Source organism: Meleagris gallopavo, chromosome 3, assembly GCF_000146605.3.
Source record: "Meleagris gallopavo isolate NT-WF06-2002-E0010 breed Aviagen turkey brand Nicholas breeding stock chromosome 3, Turkey_5.1, whole genome shotgun sequence".
Lineage (NCBI taxonomy): Eukaryota > Metazoa > Chordata > Aves > Galliformes > Phasianidae > Meleagris > Meleagris gallopavo.
In genome coordinates this window covers 33782023-33807251 of record NC_015013.2, presented here as the reverse complement: position 1 = coordinate 33807251, position 25229 = coordinate 33782023, and the positions used below count along the sequence as shown (strand labels likewise).

The window sequence follows — 25229 nt, the reverse complement described above, 5'->3', positions numbered from 1 at the left end:
AAAAAAAGAAAGAAAAAACAACTCATCATTCTGAGGCTTACATTTTACAAATGCATTTTTCAATTTATTTTTATTTCAGTACATTGGGCAGTGCGGCAGAAATATCCTATGGTCAAGACAGTACAGTACATGAAGTAGATTTTATTCAAAGTTTAATGGCCTTCATGCACTATTTATATCAGCTAAGCAGTTTTAAGCTAAGTTTCAAGACATAAGCTGAACTGCAGAAAAAACTTTTAATCTGTACGACCCAGTGAACTACCAGCTGTGCTTTTAACAGCTCTCCTCACAGCTTTTTTTCATAGATAAATTCTGAATGGTATCCTCGTCTTGTTTCTGACAGTAGAAACATCTTCTTTGCCAAGGAGAAACTTTTATTGGCTTTTTAACTGACAGATAAATAAGCAGTAACACAGCTTTCTCTTCAGCATATTAAGTCAACAGACTAATATAGGTCATGTAAAATGTAAAAAGTCATAGAAAATATTATTCCTCTTTATTCATAGCCATCCTGCTTTGGGTATTTGGTATGTAGGCATATGTAAAATATACATTTTTACCTCTTTATTTTGCATTTTCCCCTAGAGATGCAATGAAAATACCACTTCATCTAGTAACGTTCTTTTGCATTAACTGCACATATCAGTTAAACAAAACAAAAAAAAGAAGCTACAAATACCTTGTTCCTAGAAGTTATTATTTGCTTAATAACTACTCTGTCTGCTAACACCAGCACTTTTGTGACCGAAGAAAGTAACAGCCTTGCAGCTTTTACCACGCCTGTTTTGTCCGTAAAGATCGTTATGTGGCTATCAGATTCGGGATGATCCAAGCTTGCTACATCTGTAAGCTGTGCAATTGTTTCACCTATAGGGAAAAAAAAAAATAATTATCATTTCATACTATTTCATACTACTCTGTGTTATTATTAGTACTTATGAGGCATTCCAGAGCAATCCATGATTCCTTTTTTACTTTGTTTTGCTTCCTTTTGTTGACTGTTGGTGGCACCCTCTCCAAATTGAAATCTGTATGATTCAGTACTGCCCCATACATCCATCTGTATGTAACACTGATTTTCTTAGAGTGGTGTACAAATATTTAGGTGGAAGGGGTGGAGTTACAGAGTTTCAAATGAGAAAACAGTCGTGGAAAATACTCCAATTTTCATAGAAAAAGTCAAATCAATGTCAACACTTGCAGAACCATCCCACTAAGGGAATGGTATGCAGCAAATAAAGAACTACAAATTCTGCTTTCCAAATTTCAATTAGCATTTCCATAATTTGTTGATTTCATATTTTTGTAAAGTTTTCTATCACAAATCACGATTCTGTGAAGTTTAAAGAGATTAAAAAAAAAAAACCTGTATAATTTACAGGTCAGAAACATTACAGTGAGACTACTGTGCTTTATGTTTAAAGGAATGCCAAACAGTACATTGTCAGAAGAGAAAAAAGACAATGAAGCACCGATTTTCATTTCACGAGCATCTTTTAGTCAACTATCATTTAATATAATAAAAGTTAAGGAGGGCCATTTGACAACTTTTATCTGTATTGTGATTAAGAAGTTCATAGTTCAATGCAAACAATGAATCTCCTTGTCTGAGAAAATCACAGGACTCCATCCTGCTGAATCTTCTGGTGTACCCTAAGTCATAGTGCAATAGAGGAAAGGCACAGAGCCCTTCCTTACTCCATAGCTGCATAAGGACTGCCAGAAACAGTACTCAAGCAAGCTCTAAAATAAGGCATACTTTTTATTAGCATCCAAGACAAGATGATTAAACCACAGCTCACTTGCAAATCATCCTTGAAGAAAGAACCTAGGACATTTGATTGAGTTCCCTGGGATTCATCTCCAAACCCACAACTAAGATAATACTCCTAAGCGTATTAAATATTCACTTCAAAAATCTGACAGTCAGAGATCCCACGTGAAGAAATTGAGAGTGCATAATGAACCTGAAAATAATTTATAAAAACTCTACACAATGTGAAAAAAAAATGACAATCCTTCAAAACATGGTTCCATGTTTTGTAGTATTTATGGCTAAACTTCTCTCATCTGATAGTTATAATCCCTTGAGCTCTCAAGTTGTCTGAATATGTATTGGCCTATGGCAAGGAGCTTCCAGGTTAGGTTGTAAAAGCAGAAAATAAAAAAAATAGAAGTAAAGTGCTTTTCATAACTGAGGAAAAAGATGCACAACATAATTATCCCATTTCTTACTCTAAGTGATTCACCTTCTTGAAGATGAATTACTGAATCATAGGTGAAGCAGAAAGTCATACAAAGAGTAATCAGAGAATGTAGACAGAGCTGCAAAAACTGCCTGCCAAATGCTCTGGGCAGCTCTAAAAACTAGTGACTTCTGACAACAGAACAAACGATTTCTTCTCTGCCTACAGTTCTGCAGCTACTGGAGTAGTAATGGTGACCTGAGAGTAAGCTATGAGGAAAAAAATTGTTAGTGTAATATGCTAGGGAATGTAGCTAGGCATACACTTGTCATGTAGAGGTGCCATGACTAAAAGACTGGCAAATTAGGGAAAATTTTCTCACAATGACAGAAAGAAGCAATTGTCACAGCCTCTTCCATGAAGGGTTAACAAGAAAATCTGGGTAGCTATAAGACCAGTTGACCTTACTTCAAGAATATTATTAAAAATCATCCTGGAAGGCCTTACCATATGAAGGATAAGAAAGCAATTGAGAAGAGCAAGCAGACTTGCAAGGGCGAATAGTCACTTAACAGCCCAAATACTATAATGATGACACCCTCTCTAGATGTGAAAGTAATGGACGTTGTGTATCTTGGCTCTATCAAGGTCCTCGATGTGACCTCTCATAGTGTTCCTATCACTAAGTCACAAGATATGAACTAGATAAGTGAACAGTTAGGTGGATAGAAAACAGTCCTGATCATGAAGCTCAGTGGTAGTAATCAGTGACATAAAATTTCCCTGGCAGCTGGATACCAGTGGCATCCCTCAGGGACTGACATAAGAGACCGAAAAGGTTCCCTGGCCAATCACGTTCAGCAAGTGTGAGAGCAATACCAAATCACGTGATTGTCTGATGTGCTGGAGCACAGGGTTGAGAGAGAAAGAAGGACTGGCTGGACAAGCAATCTGACAGGAAATTCATGAAATGTACTTGTATGCCTAAAAGGCATATAACTTTGTCCTGTATTTGGACCAGTGTAACACCATACAACAGTACAGACTGTGATCAGCTGCCTTACAAGGAAGGACGTGTAAGGGTCCTGGTAGATGATAGGTTGGAGATGGCAAAGAAGTCTAACTGCTTGCCAGGCTGTCAGCAAGAGAGTAACCAGTAGGCTACAGAATTGACTCAGCTCTTATGCTTGGTGCCTGTGAGACAGTATATGGATATCATGCCCTGTTTAGGCCTCCTAGCCAAGAAAAACGTTGACATAGTGGAGCATGTAACAGGAGAGGCTGAATGAAATGAACTTGTTCACTCTCAAAGAGAAGGCCACTGGCAGAGCTCAAGGATGTATACTACTGTCCAATAGGCAGGAATAGAAAAGCTGGGGACAGACTGTTCCCAGAAGTGCATGGTGATAGGACAAGAAACAATGGATGAGATACAAGAAAACGTTTTTTCAAATACATGGGTGGTCAAACATTTCACAGTATACAAGAGAAATTTCAGTGTCTCCATTCTTGAAAACAAATGCAATTTCCAACATGTTATTTTGTGATTCTGTGTATCCATCTCAAAATGCTGCTTTTCAACGTATTTAATTTATTCCTTCTCTGTACTAAAAGGCAAGACAAAAATAGGAGAGAGCTATCACTTCCATTTTACTCCATGTCTTCCTTGAGGGTTATGTAGTCAACTGGCAGTGAGTACTGAAAATGTTATGACGCTAACTCATTCTTGACATGTGTTTTTTCTTCTAAATTAACCAGTCTCTCCTTAGCTTTGGGGAACAAATACCACAGATGGACATCTAAAAACATGATTCTTTGAGTTATATTCCACTACTATACTGTTACTGTAAACACTGACACACTGCAGAAATAATGTTAGGCAGAATCTGCTACATAACCCTCCTCAGCACTTTATGATTCTTTTTAAGTAAATCAAATTACAAGATTTATTACAAGGAAATTGTCATAACAAGTCTGAAACACTTGAGATCACCGATTACACTCTTCACAAGAGTCAGATACAACACATCATCCTTCAAAGCCTTTGCAGGATATGCAATTGATTTAAAGACTCTCTACTTTTCTTAGCAATAGAAATAGTTCTAAATCTTCTAGGGTTGAGATCTATCTTCTATGCCATCCTGGTCTCAGATGGGATGGAACTGACTATCCCTTCATAGTGTCTGATATGATGCTACATTTTTGTTTTATGAGAAAAACAAGACTGACAACACACAGATGTTTTAGTTGTTGTCGAACAGTGCTTAAGGACAGTTCAGCTTCTCAGCTTCTTGTAGTCCTGCCAGTGATAGGGGTTGAGGAGGCACAAAGAGGCGGGAGTGGACAGGCAAGGGGATATTCCATACCATATGACATTGTGCAAAAATCACCTTGAAACACAGCAGTTGGCTGGCGGAGGAGCCACTGCTTGCAGACTGGCTGGGCAATGGTAGGTGAACAATTGCTTGTTCAAACAACTGTGTGGTGCTTAGCTACCTGTCGGGTTAAACCACAACATACATCTACAACACTTCCCTTTTATTTTTGAGGCATCGTCTAATTTATTGGCTAAAAGGAAGTATTAACATCTCCACAACATCCTGTCCTAACCAGCTAAGGGCTTTCTGCTGCCTAGGCCATCAGAATATGGCACCTCAACACTTCAAAACCAAACAGACATGAGAAATGTGTGCTTTAGCTGCACACAAATTTTCATTACAAAAACTTCGTTTTCATTATAGTAAAATGTTCACAAGTGCAGAAGTAAGCTATAACTTCACGTGTGAAATCCCAGACTTAACTTTATTGTCAGTCCTTAATCTAACATTACTGACAATACTTCATCAACATATATGTAATTTTACAACACAGAACATTTTCTTTAGGGACAGGAAGATCATGGCAGGTCTATTTCTACTTCTTCTGCTTCCTCATTGTGCATGTATAACTAGAAACAAAGGAAAACTTTGTGACCAGTACAATCTCAGTCAACAACCAGTCACTATTTGTATCATAAGGATATTTTAAAGAAGGCTTCTTCTCCTACTTTTCCCTTTATTTTACCCTTGCAGAGATTTAAAAAAAAGAAAGAAAAAAGTTCACACTCTCCTTACAGAACTCAATACCTTAGGCAAAACTACAACTTCTCATAAAATCCTTCTTATCCCACGAGAAGAGTTGGTGCACCACAGTGTGTTACATGGCTGGCTGAAGTTTTTGTGGGAACCTTACGTAAAGCTTTATGCTTGCTTGTTACATGTATTGTAATGTATAAATCCAGTATGTAACATTGACATCTCCAGTATTGATGGCTGATATAGAAAAAGAACAAGGAGCTGACAGTTTGGGCTTTTTAAACTAGTCATGTTCAAGGATGAATAACATTTCTATGATGATTCTTCTATACGTGTTATTATAGGATGTAACTCTCCAGAAGATTTTACTGGCTTGCTTCAGGATAGAAAAGTTCTTCAAAATGGCACTCAGACAACTGTATCTTGAGACTATTTAGATGACAACTATCCATAAAAATGTGTCTGCACAAAGGACTCTCTAGCCTTGTTCAACACTTAACAGTCCACGGAGTTACACTAGCAAAAAACAACCGAATAAAAAAATCTAAATCAAACAATAACATGTATGATATATTGAATATTCCATGTAAGTCTTCAGTTAGATCTAAAACACATAAGCCAGAGAGTAACTGACCCGTGCCAAGGGCAATTTGAAACTTGACAGAAAAATAAATAACCTATATCCCCTCTCCTCTGTACTTAGGGGGAGAAAAAACAACACAAGAAGTATAACCATTGGGTGAGATAAAACAGTGCAGCCAGAGTATTTTTAGATTCTGAGCTCCTTCTGAATAAACTGATAGGAAGGAGTTGAAAAAAGAACTTAGCCACAAAATAGCTGGCAAGTCAAGAAATAGATATTCACATTGCACTGGTCTTTTAACAGCTGAGATTATCAATGGAAACTTTCGGCTTGTCAGCATTTTACTTGGATCTTTGAAGAGAAAAGACATGTTTTACATAACAAGTGGAATGTTTTCAAATTAGGACATTTCTGTTTGCAGCCAAGTTTACTGGAGCGGCCATGAAACTTCAGCCTGAAGTTTATCTAGAATAGTCTTTCAAATCACAAAAACAGTCCAGTGTGTTTCTTTGCTACTCATTGCTGAGGAATTTCCAGAGGATTTCTTATATTACTATGCTTAATCTGTAAGCTTTTATTTTAAGTACAAAATCAATATTAACTGCATATGCCAAATACATTAACGATACGCATCCCCAAATTTTCAGGCCAGCACAAGGATTAAGCCAGAAGAATGCTAGCCAAAAAGCAAGATCCTCAGGCTTTTGGGCTTATTAAAAAGATAAAGAACAGAGTAATAAACAAATGAAAATAAATCTCACAAACACCCACAAGTCCACTGTTTATCTTAATAGACCAATTACAGTGAGCTGGTCTTGGAGTACAGCTCCTTTTGGCTGACAAGCCATTAGTGTTGAAGGAAGGCTCATTTATTTGTCAGAACAGCTGGAAGCTCAAGATAGACTTTATGCTTCCTGTGGCTTCAGGGAGACAATCTGTCATGCCGGTAGGCACTTCTGCCTGCTTCAAGCAGAACTTCCCATTATCTAAAAGTATATCAAAGAAAAAAAAAAAAAACCACACCCAAGCACAACAATATTCATTTAGGAAGTCTAGTAAAACATCATGCAATGGGCATATCTGGGAATGTGGTCTCTAGCACGACACTGAATTGTCTTACAGTATCAGAAAATATAACCCACTGTTTCCATACAGGGTGGCTTCTGGGAGAAGGACCATGACAATAGTCAACTTGATCCCTCGTCCACACTTCAAATTAAATCCATACACCCAGCAAGTTTGTAACAAAAATGGTATCCAGCAAAAAGAGAAATACAGTTTGATATTTTCATTTTACTGAGGGGAGTCGTCAGATGAATGATGTGAGTCATCTTACTGAGTGCTGATGAAATTCGGGTTGACACTGACCTTCATTCAGACATTCAGATTTAGAATGCAGTGACCTCAAATTACTTTAAATACCCCACTGTTTTAGCTTGAGAGCAATAAACTCTGGACATGTTCTCTCAACATTCTGCTCTTTGTTTCTAAAAACATAATAATAATAAAAAAAAATAAAACAGCAGTCAGGTAATTCCTTCTGGCAAAAGATCAAAGCCACCACACAATTCCATTGTCTGCTGATTAAATGACAACAATTTAAGCAAGCGACCAAGGTAACAGACTATGCAGAAGAGAGTAAAACAATTAAATAACACACTAAAGTTCTTACATTACTCCAGACAATACAAACACTGATCCAAATAGGGCACAAGTACAACAGGTTACAAATTTCATGAGTAACTACGTACCTGCTCTCCTTGCTTCAATGCAAGCAATATTCATTTCTTCTTTCAATTCATGATTTTCGTTGGCGATTGCTTCACCTACTGTAACAAATCTTCCAACTGCCAGGTTAACTGCTTGGCCCACTCGCTGAATTGCCTGCAGAGTCTTGTCAGAACGCTTTGGTTTATCCTTGTGGTTAATAAGAGTAGTTATCTGTGAACAAGTAAGAGTCAACTATTAGAACACTATACAAGATGTCTTTTTAATATTGTTGGTAAGTCTTGAGCAGAACTCAGAGACAGTTTTTTAGTATATGTCACGGAGTTAACGAGATCAATCTACACCCGTGACAGGGGGGCGGTAGACCCCTGCCCTCCCCTTCCCAGCCCACAAAATGGGAAGGAAGGGAGGAAAACAAAAACAGCGGCAACAATCTATGGAGGAAAACTTATTTTACTAATTATGATATCGGAATGCAAGATAACACAATATAATACAATCTGATTGAAATTGAGACTAATAAATCAAATAAAACAGGAGAGAGAGAGAGTTCCCGATACCGATTCAAACCTGAAAAGCTTGGAACGGCCAGGAAAGCACCCTCCAGCACCCACTGCCAGGCAGTAAGAGACCGCCCCACCCGGAAGGGTCAGATCCCATGACTTCTGTAACGTATAGGGATAGGTGCCTGGAATTGGAGCATTAACACTTTAACTCCCAGTATACTACATGATGTATTGATGCGGAATACTGAGAACCAAACCAAAACAAAAAAAAAAATATAAAACCATGACAGTATACTAATAAAATACAGAATGGAACCACAAGGTATCATTTAACTTGTTAGAGAAGAGGGAAAAAAAGAGCATAATTAAATTTGCTCATCTGCTACCATCTCAGCTTGTTCCAGATCCAAAAGAATTGAGGGAGTATTTTCCTCCTAAACTGCCTAGGTTCTCCTACCTGTCAAGCCTATTGTAGAACAAGAGCATAAAAGCTGTGCCTGTAATGCTCATATCACACCCAAGGAAAATGCAGGAAACAGTGTAAGAACTGTTCTGCTTCATAATTTGGTCAATGTCCAAGGCCTTCAGCTAAGATATCACTAAGTCTTGTTTCTAGAAAAAAGTTTCAGGTGTGAAGATTTTACTGGGGCTAGGTTTGAATGACAGAAGCTGACTTACTCATACTAGCAGTATCAAATACCTTGGCAGAAAACACTGCACCACCACCACTTCCTCCTCTCCCTAGAAAAGAAGAAAAAAATCTAGAAAATACTAAAAATGTTCCCAATAAATAGTACTACTTTATTCAAGAACTGCTATGGGAATTAAGAATATTTTTTCCTAGAATAAAGCATCATTATAGAAACACATCATCTACTCAGTACCTTCTTATATATGTTTTCCTCTATCCCACTTGTACCCAAACCACAAGCTCCAAAGGAACGCCACTTTCTACTGTTCACACAACAAATCTGGCCCTGTAAGAGTCCTCCAGTTCACCAACCTCTCTCCTCAAAGCCTAAAAATCCTTAATGACTCTCCAGCAAAATGACAGGTTAAGATGAAAACAAAATCCTCTTAGAGAGTAAACCAAGCATATATCTCAACACCTTCAGATTCATTCTAGAATTGGAGTGATATTACCAAAATGGATTAATTCCTCCCCTCCAATTATCATTACTTCATCAGAAATTCAGATTGATGTCAAATGGATATGAAAATCACACAAAAAACTGCAACATGCAGTTTCCAGAATTCTTGCATTGTGAATGCTCTTCATACAGCAAAGTGTCCAATACCCAAAGGTAATCTACCAATCCCAGCAGGCCAGTACCTGACTGACCACAGACAGGAAGAGTACAAAGAGCATTAGCCCAAATGCTGTGAAAAAAACAATTTGCTAGAGAGTCACAACTCTGTTTCCTCAACTGATATTTAAGCAAACAGCAACCTAACATTATGTAAACAAAGGACTCAAACACTCATTGAGTTAATGACTTTTCAAAAGTATGTAGAATAACAAATAGAATACAAGTTGGATGCACATCCTGTCTGCAAGTCTGCCTCCCACAGCATTTCATAATAGCAGAAGTTTAAACACGTTCTGTGTAACCCTGAAAAAATGCATACAAAACTAACACTGCAGAATGAAAGGAATCCCACGGTCTGTTACAAATCTTCAAGGGCATTTTAATCCCATATGTTACTGTAGAGGTATGTAAATGACAAAAATCACTAAGATGACACTTTGAGTTAATCATTTTTAAACGTTTTTAGAAACATTTTTATTTCAGACATGGGTGAAGTTCACCTCTTTAGCACTCTCTTCATAAGGAATCATCAGTACTGCATGATTTCAGACAGAGAGCCCCATCATTCCCATTATGTAAGCTGAAGCAAGAAACAGTAGCATGTACCACCACCAGCATCATCTAGTCTGTAACACACACTGAAGTAGTTTGTAAGTGCAGGTAAAGCTTTACAGATCTTTCCTGGAATAAACAACACCCAGATGGGTAATATAATTTCTTTGGGACTAGCTACATTACGGCCACTTGAGTAACAACTGTAATGTTAGAATGGAATAAAACTCACTGACCAATAGACATCAGTCAAGAGGTCTGATACACACAACAACTCCAGGCAATGCTACAGGTTTGGGGCTGAAGCACTATGTGGACAAAACAGACCTGGAGGTATTAGTTGACTTTCAGCTGAACAAGAGCCAGCAGTGTGTCCAGGTAGCCAAGAAGGTCAATGGCATCCTCCCTTATATCAGAAATAGTGCAACCAGCAGGAGCAGAGAAGCGATCACCTCTCTGGAATCAGGTCTGTGAGGCCGCACCTTGAGTACTGTGTTCAATTTTGGGCCCCTCACTACAAATTGAGGTCCTGGAGTGTGCCCCAAGAAGGGCAATGAAACTGTGAAGGGTCTGGAGCACAACTCTGATGAGGAGCAGCTGAGGGAACTGGGATTGTTCAGCCTGGAGAAGAGGAGGCTCAAGTGAGACTTTATCGCTCTCTACAATAACCTGAAAAGAGGTTGCAGCAAGGTGGGTGTTGGCCTCTTCTCACAAATAACTAGCAATAGGACTATAGAGAATGGCCTCAAATTGCACCAGGCGAGATTCAGGTTGGACATTATGGAAAAAACGTAATGGAAGAAATTCTTTGCTGAAAGAGCAGTCAGATGCTGGAATGGGCTGCCCAGAAAGGTGGTGGAATCACCGACCCCAGACGTGTTCAAGAAACATTTAGATGCTGTGAGTGACGTGGCTTAATGGGAAATACTGGAGATAGGTGGACAGTTGGAATAGATGATCTTGGAAATCTTTTTCAACCTTGGTGGTTCTGTGATTCTATATCAAGATATAAATACCTTCATGCCTATTAAAGAGCTATCAACACTACAACATTAGATATGGCAAATGCAGCCTGTACTGATACAGTAAATTTTGCATAGAAAAATAAGTATATATATACACATATATAAAACACCCACATTATATATATATATATATATATATATATATATATATATATATATATATATATATATATATATAAAACAAAGTAGCAGACAGCTCTGAAACAGGAACAGGTAATTCCTGCTGAAAGAAGTAGGTAGAGAAATCTAGGAAATATGTATCAGCTAAAGGAAGAAGGGCTGTGTTTGGTTCTAGAAACACGAGTAAGACTGAACGTAAAATCCTTAATGATGTCAAAGGAGCAAGAAAAGTTCTTCACATATAGCAGATTGGGTGGCACATCTATCTGTGAAAAGCATTGCTGGGTATGCAAGAAGAATGTACAATTCCGAGAAATATCTCTTCCTTCATAAAGTGGTAAATATGACAAGATATACTCAGATATATCCCCTATTTAAAACAAACTTATGAAAAAGCAGAGGCACAAGCTACTGGAGGAAATTAATTTTAATGCTGTATTTCAAACCAATAGCTGTTGCAGTTTCAGACTTTTTCAGTGAAGACTTAATCAAGCTTATAATTTAAAAATCAAGCAATAGTGTTTAAATACGTTTCAAATTACAAAAAATTGCTTTTTCCTCTACATCACTGCAACCTGTGGCCCAGCCAATGCAATCAGACCATAACTGTTAATTTTTAAGTAAGAAACCCCTGCAACTCCAAGAGCATTACCTAAGCTCTGCTTTAAACTTAAGGCCTCCCACATATTTAATTCTCTACATACCATATCACTCAGTTACTAACACTTGTGGTGTCTGGGCAGGAGTTAACAACTGCAGAGATTACCTGTAAGCCTCTCCGAACAAGAGAAATACGTTACATACTGTTTACTTAAGAATTTACCCGCCAGGTGCTAGAAAGGAAACAGACCTTTCAATGATGTTTACATTCTGTTGAATAAGAACTCATACTTTTACATGAAATACTTGTGCGAGATTGAGATGATCAGCTTAAAGATTGTGTGATTTCAAGAAATTGTCAGTTACAACCCTTAGTATCTTGCGGAAAACAGCCTGTGGAAAACAGCCTTCTCCCCCACAACATTACTGGAACAAACATATAGCCATAACAGACCAAGCTGTACTTGATATTTAAGGAAACGAGTTCAATTGTGGCAGTTTCCAAGCAGCTGTTTTCAAAGCTTTTGGAGGGCTTTCAGATATGGCATTTAAGTTGTTATATGCTTCATGCACAGGAAGCATCATGGCAACATGCTTCACTAAAAATATCATAATGCCTATTTATTATCAGTGTAATTAAGTCTTGCATGACAGAATGAAGTGATACTTAAGAGACTGGGTTTCAGGAAGTGTTTATAGACTACTATATATAAAACCAACGGAAATGTAGCTATTTCACAGCCATTTCCACAAACACAGAAGTTAAACTGGGAAATTATGTTGGAAGGTACCTTACATACCTCCTCACCCTGCACGCTGTACGTAGGATGATTTAGACTTATGTGAGTAATGTTTGTTATTGCCTCACCTTATCAGTTTTCCTGTTAGAGCAAATACTTACGGTATTTTTTCTGTAAAGTGAGGATTAGCTATAGCTTGTAGCAAACTTAGATTAACAGCTCGTCTTATAGATTGCATATTTTCACCTTTGCATCTTCCATTAATATCATATAGGTAGAAAATATATTTTTGAAATAAATACAATAACAGCAATGGAAAGCCTTTGCTAAGAAAATGCAATAGCACTGCATACTAGGCAAGAAGATATAAACACAACAGGAGCATGCCGCAAAGTAAGGTTGACAGGACACGTAAAAACTTTGGCCACAACAGTCTCCACACAGCTCAGACTTTTATTAACTCATATTAAGCTGGGAGCTAGAGGAGTGGGAAATGACTTCTAATATTACTTTTGGGCACTGTATCTCATTAGGTTTTATGTAACTCCCCAAGGACAAACAGACAGGTCTTCTGGTTCATTCAGCCAGACAGCAGCAGACATTGCTCTAACATCTACATCTGCTACAGAATACAACCATACTTGTAGGAGTGGATGTCCTGTGCTCCTGCAAGGCCTACAAGCAGAACTGTCAGGAAAGCTTCTCATCACAGAAGACAAACCTCAGGGAACTCAAGAGGTGGATAAGGAAGTACTACCTGCTTACCTGTCCTAGAAATTGTCTGCCAAAATCAGTAATCTGTCTAGGCATGAAGAAAAATCTTACTATTTTCTAAGATTTTGACCACTCATCTACAAAATAGCCACATACACACACGCACCTGGTCTTTTTTTTTTTTTTTTTAAGAATTAGAAGGCCTTATCTTCCTACTCGGGTTTTAACTGTAGGAATTCAACTCTGAAAGTTTTCAAAAGCTAGAAAAGATTCACAAAAATGAAATTTTGGATGCTGCTAGAGAGCACCCAAAGGAGGTTAAAGGATCTTGAGGGCAAGAGGTACGAGGAGTGGCTGAAGTCCCTGTTGGCTCAGCCCAGAGAAGCTCAGGAGCTCAGGGGAGGCCCGATGGTGGCTGCAGCTCCTCACGGGAGCGGAGAGACAGTGCTGAGCTCTGGGCAGCTGGGGGTTAGGGAAATTGTCTGCACCAGAGGGTGATGAGCATGGAATAGGCTGCTGGAGTTCAAGGAGTGTCTATTCAATGCTCTCAGACATACGGTCTGAGTTTTGGGTGGTCTTGTGTGAAGCCAAGAGCTGGACTCAATGGCCTTATCTTTCCAAATCTAGATATTTAGTCTAGACCAAGTCTAGATATTTAGTCCTTTCCAAATCTAGATATTCCATGATTCTATGAAATGCTATTGCATTAGCTACTGATGCACTAATTAAATGTAGAAACCCATGTTCTACTTAGCATTAAAATAGTATTTGAAACATCTGTCTCTGCTTTATGAACAACTGAAACAGAACATTTTCTTCTACATATTGTTCATGTGTATGAAAGGACAACCAACCCCCTCTTGCACAGACCTCAATACATTGTACAGGGCCTCAAGACACTATTTCTGTAAAGGAACAGCTTGCAAGAAGCAATACGATACTGCTACCATATATTTACATATATTCCTCACACTGCCTATAAACAGGATGCAAAAGACAGTACAAAAACTCTGCATGACCAGAACACTGAGTTTCCTTTACACTTAGAATCATAGAAACATTCGAGTTGGAAGGGATCCCTAATGGCTGCCTGGTCCAACTCCTCTGCAATGAACAGGGACACCTACATCAGGCTGCTCAGAGCCCCACCCTGCCTGACCTTGAATGTTTCCAAGGATGGGGCATCCACCACCTCTCTGGGCAACCTGTTCCAGTGCCTCAACCACTCTTACTGTTTAAAAAAAAAGGTTTCTTATATCCAATCTAAATCTCCTCTGTTCTAGATTGAAACCATTTCCCATTGTCCTACCACAACAGACTCTGATAAGGAATTTGTCTTTTTTTTTTCTTATATCCCCCCTTTAGATACTGACAGACCGCTCTCAGGTCTCCCCAGAGGGTCTCTTCTCCATGCAGCCCCAGCTCTCTCAGCCTGTCCTCCCAGGAGAGATGTGCCATCCCTTAAATCATTTCTATGGCCCTCTGGTCATGCTTCAACAGGTCCACATCTCTCCTACACTGAGGACTCCACATCTGGATGCAGTACTTGCAGTACTGAGATTGTTGTAGTTGCATCTTTATATGAGGGCTTTCCAAAAACATCTTATTGCTTTTGTTTAGCAAAAGCCTTCAGGAAAGCAAATGAAATAAACCACTTTGACAACCTGTAAGCTAATTCACTTATCTGCAGGCAAGTGCTTATAGGAACCTCTGGCAATCTTTCACATGTAGCATCTGACAAGCTGATGGCTGATAAGCCAAGACTGGACAGGAAGAAAGGATAATCCAGGGTGGGCAGTGACAAGAAGAAGCTGACAAGCAGCACAAAAAGAGCCCTACCAAATCAAATTGCCAGCCTACCTAAACTAGTGTCTCTAACAGGGGCTAAACACGTTGGGTACCTAGGAAAAAAAATCAACAAAAACAACCCAAATAGAAGAATAAAACAAGCAAATGAGATACATTCATCGCTATGTTACACTTGTATCAAGAGTTTTGATTAACTACAAATTGTACTTTGCATTTTAAAACAACATTTAAACTTGTACTTCTCATGCAAAACAGCTTCACATGTAGACAATATTATTTTGATGGGGGTCAGAAGAGCTCTCTACACTCACATCTCTTTCTGATCTAGGCTTCAAAACTTACCTCAGACTTCTGTAAACTTTGCAAGGAAAGACAAGAGTTCAGAACTCCATATTTGAATACACACCTCAGATAATTAGCTTCATTACTATACACTTGTTACACATTCTTGGAATTGTTTAGAGAACAAAAGGATTGAATTCACAGATGTACTAATGCAGGGAATGGCCTTTCTTTGTGCTGAATGCACTTTTAGAAAACCAAGAGTCCTTTAAACTTCAAGATTCAAACCCAACACCATTTGGAGAAGTAAAAATAGTAAAGATACAGATGAACTTGTTCAGTTGTGATGTAGTACTTCTATGACACCAATTTATTTCCTCTAGAGTGTTTCGGGAGCATTTGAGATTTCTCCACCCCAAACAAATGAAAACTTTGGTTTATTTTTTTTTTCCTATGTGATTAAGATTATTTCCAACTTTAAACTTCTCTTTTTTTTTTTTAGAAGTTGCTAAAAAGAACTCTGCAGAAACAGAAGCAAACAACACAGCAAACAACAGACAATAGTTTTTGCAATCCATGGACCCATGCATTATGTGGAATTGATAAATATCCTAATAATGTTACTAAAATAACACTGCTGTAAAGGAGAAATTCACTTGCTTCGTAAAATTCAGTTTTCACAAACTCCCTGAAAATCGTTGATTCAAAGATACTTGGCAGAAAATTGACACTCCTGCCATGCTCCTTTCTCTTCCCCCACCCCACACAGAGCAGAGGAAGATAAGGAACCCTGAACAATGTTCAGCAATGCTTGACCACTGATCTAACAACACTGAAGTTTTCACTCTTTTTGTTATACGCCTTGCAAGTCAAACAAGTGACTTATCTTCTTGCCCAAAAGAAGGTTTCTATAAAAACCAGTGACAGTGGGGAAGATACGTATTTTTAAACAACTCAAGTTTCAATTTCATTCTCTTTTTGAAAAGTCACGTGGAAGTTTAGAATGAGATTTCCACTTTTGAGCAATTTGACACTTAAGTTGGGAAAAATAATTTGTTTTAATTCAAATTTAACCAATTTCTAATGTCTAATTTAACATTTTCTGACTAAATATGTAAATCAAGTGCCCCGAACATCATGGTATATGTACTTATTTATCCTAAGATGTATCAAAAAATAAAATGGCCTTTAATGCCTTTGCATTCTAGCAGTCACCACACAGAAATTTTACTGAAATGCACAACTTCCTCACTAGGAAAGTGAATTTGAGCTAATGAATGCAATAATTGGTCTTAATGGTAGAGAAGCCAACAACAACTCCTGTTGCTCTCCAGTTCAGTACCTTCTAACCTGAATGGGTAGATTTCAAAAATACGACTATTACCTTTTTTTCATTCTGCACTTGAAATTCTGGGCATAAGCAAGCTTGTTTTGTTAAAACAAGAACATCTCAGATGGGAGCCCATCATTTAAAGTGTACTTTCAGATGTGGTCAAAACAGATGCAGACATTTTCAGCACCAGAGAGATGCAAGTCTCAGAAATAACTCAATTTACAAACATGATCAGATAAACCTAAAACCAAAGACTGAATGCCAAATAATTATTGTGGCTTTCTTGTCTAACTTGCCTCTGTTAGCTCATCTAAACCTCTGCTGCCTGTGCAAGCAATGCCTGAGACACCTCTGATCTTCTTATTCAGAAAAAAGCCACTGTTGGGGAACTAAAAATTCAGATATTGTAACGTAGGATGTAACACAAATACCACACTGATACTGTCTGCAGTTGAGAACTCTTCCAACTCAAGTTAGGACTGGCTCCTGCAGATGTGGAAAAAGTTGCTTGTTAGCCCCATAGGCAGCTTCACTGATATGAATGCCAGTCACACAATGCCTTATACTGCATGTTACAGACAGGATAGTTTTTCAACTCTTCTTTAGAGGAAGCTACCTTTGCAGTTCTTTGGCATACCACTTCAGTTCAGAGCAACATCTGGTACTGCTTCTTGAAAAACTCGTGGTAGTCTAGGGATTAACAGAGAAGTACAATGTACTCTGGAAAAGGCTTTGCATGTAACTATTATCCACTTAGAGAAGTGTAAACAACAACAGCAACATAAAACTTGCATATAATTTAGGAACCATTATCTGAAGAGCTCACGAGCAAATTACATTTAAATATTCTTCAATTTTACAACTGAAGGAATTTCAAAACATAATAAACTCTGATAATGAAAGGGCACATTCCTTACACTGTTTTAACTTCTACATTTTAAATCCTTGATAAGTTGGGACAGAATGTCCTTTCCAAATGGCTTTGATCCCTGTGAATAAGAAAAAGGCATTTACAACACTGAGTTACTAGAACTAATTTTCAGCTTTGTTTTTACTTGAAAATACGTGAAGTGTGGTTATAAGTGGTTACATTCATTCTGCTTAATACAAAAAGTCCATATCAAAGTGTTGCTTGATGACAAAATTAACCATGTAATATTTTTCCATATAACTCTGAAAAAATCATAGTATTTGCTCATATGTTTTTTGCAACTTGTGTTTAGGAGTTATCCTAACATTTCATTATTCATGTAATGTATAAAAACAAGAAATCATCCTGTTCACTATACAAATTATCAATTAAAAAATAGGACCAGATTCTACGTTACTGCTCAGTTATCCCACGAGCTTTAAACAAGGCAGTACAACTCAACAAGTAGAAATGATGAGGCTTTACCTAGTAAGGTTTACGCTTTGCAATGCAGAAAGCAATGGTCTCGTATTACCATAGAGCAATTTTATTAATCTATAATCAGAACTGTTTGCAATCATTCATTCCTAATTCATCTGCCGGGGATTTCAGTGCCTAATCTAAAACCGTCTGTTAACAATGCTGAATAGCAAGAAAGCTGCTCTCATTCTTTATGTGCAGGGCCATTGTGAGGCAGTTTTGATATAATACTCACTCTGCTGGAGAACTACAAAAATTTGCTTAATCTATAGGAAAGACGTTAATCAGATCTTACAATTGTAAAAGATAAGCTTCCTTTGAAAGAGAGCAGCTGATTTTCAGCAAAGTCACTATGAAGTATCTTACTTCAATTACTTGAAATGTTACAGTAATTCATTTATGTTACCAAAGCTGAATATCACAATGGAGGTGCTAAGCTGAATTCAAAGCCAGTTGCACCAGTTAAGATTTCATGTGGTAAACGTTCCAATGCAATTTTCTTTGTAAAGCAGAATGTCATTAGTGATACTAATATTAAAAAACTAACGTTACATTAAAAAAAATTCACCTATTTAAAATATCCTAAGGTATTCTTATGCTCTCAAATATACCTTAAAAACCACAACTGTAAGCAACTATCTCCCTTTCACCGATTCCTAACAACCCAGCTTCAACAACTAAACAGCTGTCAATTAGGAACAAGCCTCAGTGATGAGAAATCTGCAACAGCATCAGCCCAGCGATGCATCTGAGGCTGTGGTACGACAGAATTAATCACAGGATCTACAGTCAGATGATGAACTCATGTGGTTAACTTTCCTGCATAAATCAAAGAGAAAAAAGCAGTCTCTTTAAAGGGCATAGAGTACCTAGGGTAGAGTGAGTAACAGCTGGATTGCTGCAAGCTTCATTTTCCAGAAAAATGTATGTTTGTATAGAATAGAAGATTCATAATACAGAACACAAAGTCATAAATTAATCCAAAATACCTATGGAACCAAAGGGAGGAGACAATGAGTTAGTCACTAATTGAATCTAATGAGGTACAGCTCTGTAAACAAGCAGCATACCACATGCTTCCAGAGTTAACAGCAAAGTTAAAGTGTACAATGGCAATCACTGCACGCTTTCTCTGCACTACTAAATTCTGTTTAGTTTAGCAGGAAGTTTCCTTCACTCAGTACAAGTTACAACATAAGCCTCCACACAGTAATTCATAATTTTATTACTCAACAACAGTGCCAAGTCTACACTGACTACCAAATTAATTCACACGGAAGAAAATCCTGGAGTTGCTCAAAGCTTGTGAGTTGGCAGAATTCTTAAAGTATGGAAAGAGAAACATTTGTACCCAAGAAGCATTTTAAAAGGGAGCACTCATTATATTTTTTCCTCCCTCAAGTGTACTGAAGAAAGTAGTAAGTTTAAGACAAACATGGACTACTTTACTTTTTCCATCCTCCAAGAAGAGCCGTAAGGGACAACTCCCAGTGTTTGGCACCATATTGCAGCAAGAAGAGTCAACAACACAAGAAAATGTTAAAACCTTCTGGAGAAGAGAAAGGCCTAGAAGTATCCCAAACATGCAGCAAAACAAGGCAGGCAAGGAATAAGTCTCTCGGTGCACCTGCTGCATGAGAAATGCAAGTAAGCCGAAATGGAGAAAAGCTCAGACTTTTTTCACATTCAGGAAGCAAACAAAAATAAACATTCATTAATTTTAGGAAAGTTGTCCAAGGAACGTAAGAGACACTCTTCTACCTAATCTCTAAAGCATGGATGTACAATGTTTGGCTTGCCTGGGATGCACCAAGTGAAGAGGAATTATCTTTTGCTACATATAAAACAGTTAATGGATATAATTAACAAAACTTAGTTTTTCATTTGTTTTATTTAAAAAAATAAATAAATAAAAGTGGGGGATTGGACATGTATGCTCTAAAGGAAAAAAAGACAATATATTCAATATGCAAAAATCTCAGAAGTATGTCTGTAAATGAGCCCGTAGTCCAATACAATACTACAACTCCAGACTTTTGAACATTAGGTTACATAAAAGACTAAAGCATGATGCTGAGGAAAAGCAGGATTTTTTTTTCCAGTTTTTGCAGACTAGTGATAGAAAGATAGATTCTAAGAGTGCTTTTGGGATATAACAGTTTTACAGTCATTAGTAAAAACCCATGAAGACAAATCCATGACTGAATAATCCCCAAGACTACTAGATGTGCTTAGAAGAAACAAATATTTGTTAAAATGTGTCACGTGTGTTACTTGTCACATAAGTGACAATAGAACCTCTCACATAAGTTTTGGCCAGTGCTGGCACCGTCCATGCATGCGACCCCACAAATAAGCCTTATGAAGCAACTTTGCCACATCCTGATAAAATATTCTTCAGTAAGGCCACAAAGATCCATATCCACATCCACGCTGCAGAACTGAACATGAGCTGCTGTTCCACATTTTGCTGCTACTGGACACAAAACAGCTTTCCCAAACACAATATTAGTGTACAGATAACACTCAATGTCATGCAAAAGTAGCACACTGAACTCCGTGGCTGCAGCTCTACTAAACCTCTCTCTTTGACTGAATATGCTTATGCATTCCATGCAGAATAACACCAGTTTCACTAAACAAAGTAATTTACCAGCTCTTATAGTCGGTTTCTTCAGGAGTATAAGCCTGATACAATCAGTTATTGATTCAAAGTGACAGTAGAAGAGGCTATGAAAATGTTAGGTACAATGAACAAGAACAACTTTATATACCATTCACTAGTATTTCAAGGAACACAAAGATGTAACAGATGATATCAGCTTTTTCCATGCAACTTCCTACTTAAAAGTAGATTGATAGTTGAGGTATAGAGGTTGCCTGATGCTTGTATATCAATACAAAAGATGAGGCAAACAGAAGTAATGAACACCCAAATAAAAATGACATGATGGAAAAGACTCAATATGTGGTGTTTCTGAAGGGAAATCTTGCCTCACAACATAACCAGAGCTCTCTGGAGAGGTCACGGATTATAGGGCTAAGGATAGACTCTGCTTCCTAGTTCTCTTTCAGCAAAGACCATTCAAAAGGTTTCAATGAATGAGGAGAAAGATGAAGTAGGAAGGCAGAAAGTGAATGATCGCTCATTGTAACAGAGGGAGATTACCAATAGCAGTTTCACAGAAACCTTTGCTGGAACATGAATTATTCTACACTATCACAAAGAGAGAGGGGTGATAAGTTTGTAATAAAACAATGAAAGTTTGCTAGTGATCCCAAGTTATTCAGGGCAATAAAGATAAGATCCAACTATAGAACTGCAGATGCATCTTACAAAACCAACCACATAAAAATGTCAGACGAAAATCACTAAAGTGATACAGATGCGAAAATACAGTCCTAGCTTTCTGTATGCAATGATAACTGACCATTACTCCTCAGCAGCACAACTTTTTTCAGTGCAATATCTGGCATGAAAAAACATGCAATCTGCATAAGATGAAAGAGACTACCAGATGACATCTAGTATGGCTCCATACTCAGCCAGGTCCAATTACTGCATGTTGCTCAAGGTCTTGCCCACTGAGAAATGCAGGTTATAGACTTTCTGCACACATCTTCCACTGTTTGAGTACTGGGACAGCAAAAGAAAGCCTTTTCCTATATCTCAGGTTTCCCATATTCCAATTTCTGTCATTTTCTTCTTGCCTATCACCATGCATCTCTAGGAAGGACCTACCTTCACCATATCTGCCTGACACGCATAGTTGCAGACAACAGCAAGCTCTGCCATTAGCCTTCTCTGCTCAATGGAAAGCAAACATGCTTCCTGTAACCTCTCCTATGTCATATGTTCTCCTAATGTCCACATTTCTCTTTTACCAGAGAGCCCAAGAGCTGTTTTCCGGATGCTGGCAGAGCATTATGTACATAAAAATGTAATGTTTACTGAAATGGGAGTAATTTCAGAGAAACCAAGGAAACAATATCATAGTAAAGAACAGGCTTGTTTTTTTTCCTTCTCAAGGCACATACCACTGGCTGTTTATTCAGAATCTGAAACTGACAAGAACAAATCCAGAAATACTTGACTGATTTTTTTAATTATTTAAGCTTTGACTACATTGGCCAAACAAATCCCCAAACCTCTGTCAGTATCACCTACAACAAGGAAATTGGAAAATCACGTTCAGTAACATGTGGACACAACATTTTCCAAAGTGCCTATGGCAAAATGCACTGCCTGAAGCTGAGGAGTTAGCTGCTATCCCACAAGTCTGTACACAGGCAGGAAGGTTCCCTACAACTATGAGAAGTGACTTTCTTTCAGAAACCAGACAGAGCTCAGACTTCCACCTCTGAACTTTTTCAAGTGCCTTACTCTGAAGGTTCACAAAAAAAAACTGGTCTACAGTTTGTCAGAATGCTTTCCTGGAACAGACCCACCCAGACAGGCAGCTGAGAAGATGCCTGCTTACTGCTAGACTGGCAAGCAGGTACATACATAATGGCAGCTGAGGAAGTCACTGGTGGAGCCACATCCTGAAAAGTGCTTTTTCCCTGTCTTTGCTTTTCCCCGACCATTTTAAATGACTTGTTATTAAATGAGTCAGCACTGACCGCTTTAAACACCCTTCCTGACTTACGTTGCCAAAAACTTTCCATAGAAAAATAAAAACCAACTTAATTAGTCTGGAAATTGCAGCAGCAGTGAAGGAGATGTCTAGATTTTAGAACACTGTGCCACTTTTCATGTGAAACACGGAACTAAAGGCGCCCAACGGGGTTTGACCCATAAAGCCATATTTTCTGAACTGCGTGCCAAATGCTTTGCACAATATTGCAGAATAATTCCCTCCACAGCACAGATATGTAGATAGCTAAAAAGAAAGGTTAGCAAACTGTGGCTAAAGTCTACAATCTTCTTTTGTCAGTTGTGGAGCTATTAGAAGAGGTAAGCATGAGGCTAAGAATAGATCTAAATAAAAAGAAGATCTAATTCAGCTCTGTAAATACTAACTTTTCAGAAAAGTTTATTCATGAGCATATCCAGTAAAGAATCTAAGGGTAGCTTCTCCAATTGGGAGAACAGGAATCTTGTACCACTGCTGGTAGTAAACATACTCTGACACTATGTAGTCTAAGAAAAGCAAGCGGAAAACTACCATTAAAATAAATGCTGAGTAAGAGAAGGTAGTCAAACACATTTACAGTATGACATGAGTTAAAATAAGAATCAATGCAGGGAGTTTGGTGGGGTTTTTTTTGGCTTAATAAAAGATTTAGATAAACAAAAGAGGCTGAAAGTGAGACTACCTCTTTTAGAAGCGGTAGTGAAAAGCAGTAACAACATTCTCACTTTTTTTTCAGTTGCACGCAAGTATCACATAGCACTTCCCAGCTTTTAACAAAACTGTCACCTATGAAGTTTACTTCAAAGCATGAATAAAAATTCCCTTTGCAAGAGTATTTTGTACAAGCACAAAGCCAAAGTCCTGCACTTGCTGAAGATACATAGCTTATGCAGAATATAGGAAACAAATTATAAGAGATGAAGCACTATTTCTGCATAAACCCTCAAACAAAGACAATGAGATGCCTACTAAAAAAAATCTCCATGAAGCAAGTACGGAAATAACTGAAACCTGTACAATAAGTAGGGCATTGTATCAGGCCAGTTTAGGGAATTACTACTGATACCAGCAGTAACTTCAGCCTGAATCTGAACGGAGCTCAGCACTCATGCTCCAAGGGCGCAAGCTTGTTCCAAGTCAGGAGCACTTCACTAGAAGAACAGTAAGCTTTGAGTTTTCAGAAATGCTAAGACATCTTCCTAACATAGTATTAATGAAAGATGTTTAGCATATCTGGAAGAGATGATCATAGGTTTTGTGGTTATTAACATAGGCACTGCCAACTATGAGGGATGCTCTGAAACTAATGCCTCCTGTTTTATTCTGTTGGCTCACACATTAGAGGCTGATGTTGGTGATATGGCAGTAGACATTGGACCTTCCCATCAACATTCCATTACATTTTGTTGCTGTGTGACAGATGGCAGCAGAGGGGCAGTCTGGCACAATGGCATCTGATATGGAAGTGCATACAAAGAAAAGGTGCCTGAATTCCTTCATGTAGAAAAAACGGCACCCAGTGACATTCATCAGTACTTGCTGAATATTTATGGAGACCAAACAGTGGATGTGAGCACAGTGAGGAGGTAGGTGATACAATTCAAGCAGCAGCAACAGTGGGTCCTTCGCTGGTGCAGATATTTATGAGTGTGGCACGCAGGCTCCTGTTCACTGCAGAATTAATGGTTGTAACTATGTTGAAACATAACTATGTTTTGCAGCTGAGAATTTGTTCTACCAGTGTTAATGTGCTCTCTGTATCTGTTGGAGTGTCCATGGAAATTAACAGGAGGCATTATTTTCAGAGCAACCTACATATATACACAAAGGTACAAGACAACCTCTACTAAGGAGTATTCCAGAATAAGAACGTGCGCCTCATCACAGAAACCTGTCAAAAGGAGGGATTTAGCAAAAGCTGTTAAGCCCAGCCTTGGCAACTGGAGAGGTTTTTGTTTGCCCTTAAGCTTCCTAAAAGGGATCTCCATGTTTTACATCTCTGTTGTTTCATGAGTAGAAAGTTCACTGACGTGTAATGAGGCTCTGCCACAGAACAAGCAGCTGAACCATTGAGGTGGGTTTCACTGAGCTGATTGGGATAAGAAACTACCATAAGTACAGAACCACGGTTACAACCCTCTCCGATAGGCTGCCCGTGCAAAACGGGGCTGACTACGGCGTCTTTCCAAGAGGACTGCCACAGTACAAAGGCAATTTCGCATCACTACGACTAATGGAGTTTTTGTACTGCCGCTACATGCTGCGAAAAGGTTCTGCACAGACGCACAGATCGGTTTAAGTAACTTTTACAATCCACATTCAAAGTACAAAAACGCTATCAAGCAAACATCGTACATGTTACTTTCATTCAGTTTCTTCAAGCAAGAACATCTTTATTGGGCATTCCAAACTCCAATTTTGCAACTAAGGACCAAATAACAAAGCCGACCGAAACTGTTAGCATACAAACACTCAAAACCCGATTTACCGCTTCGAGCTCGACCAGGACCGTGCGGGACACGTTCGGAGGTCACAGTTTACAGGTTATTTAACTTCTTAACATTCAAGCGCTACCCCCGGTGCGATGAGAGCTCAGATCGATGCCGCCCCGCGCAGCCAGCTCCCGAAAGCCGCCCGCCC

General features: G+C 38.4%; 1 protein-coding gene across 1 annotated transcript; it reads right to left on the bottom strand.

Moving 5' to 3' along the window:
• Positions 1-40: 40 nt before the first annotated feature.
• On the bottom strand, positions 41-8177 carry LOC104910210 (alpha-catulin). Its single transcript, XM_031552807.1, has 3 exons — positions 8142-8177; positions 7595-7784; positions 41-867 (listed from the first exon to the last, which is right to left on the bottom strand). Exons 2-3 carry the CDS (start codon positions 7626-7628, stop codon positions 647-649), a joined length of 255 nt encoding a protein of 84 aa, XP_031408667.1. The 5' UTR covers positions 7629-7784; positions 8142-8177; the 3' UTR covers positions 41-646.
• Between the last annotated feature and the right edge of the window lie 17052 nt (positions 8178-25229).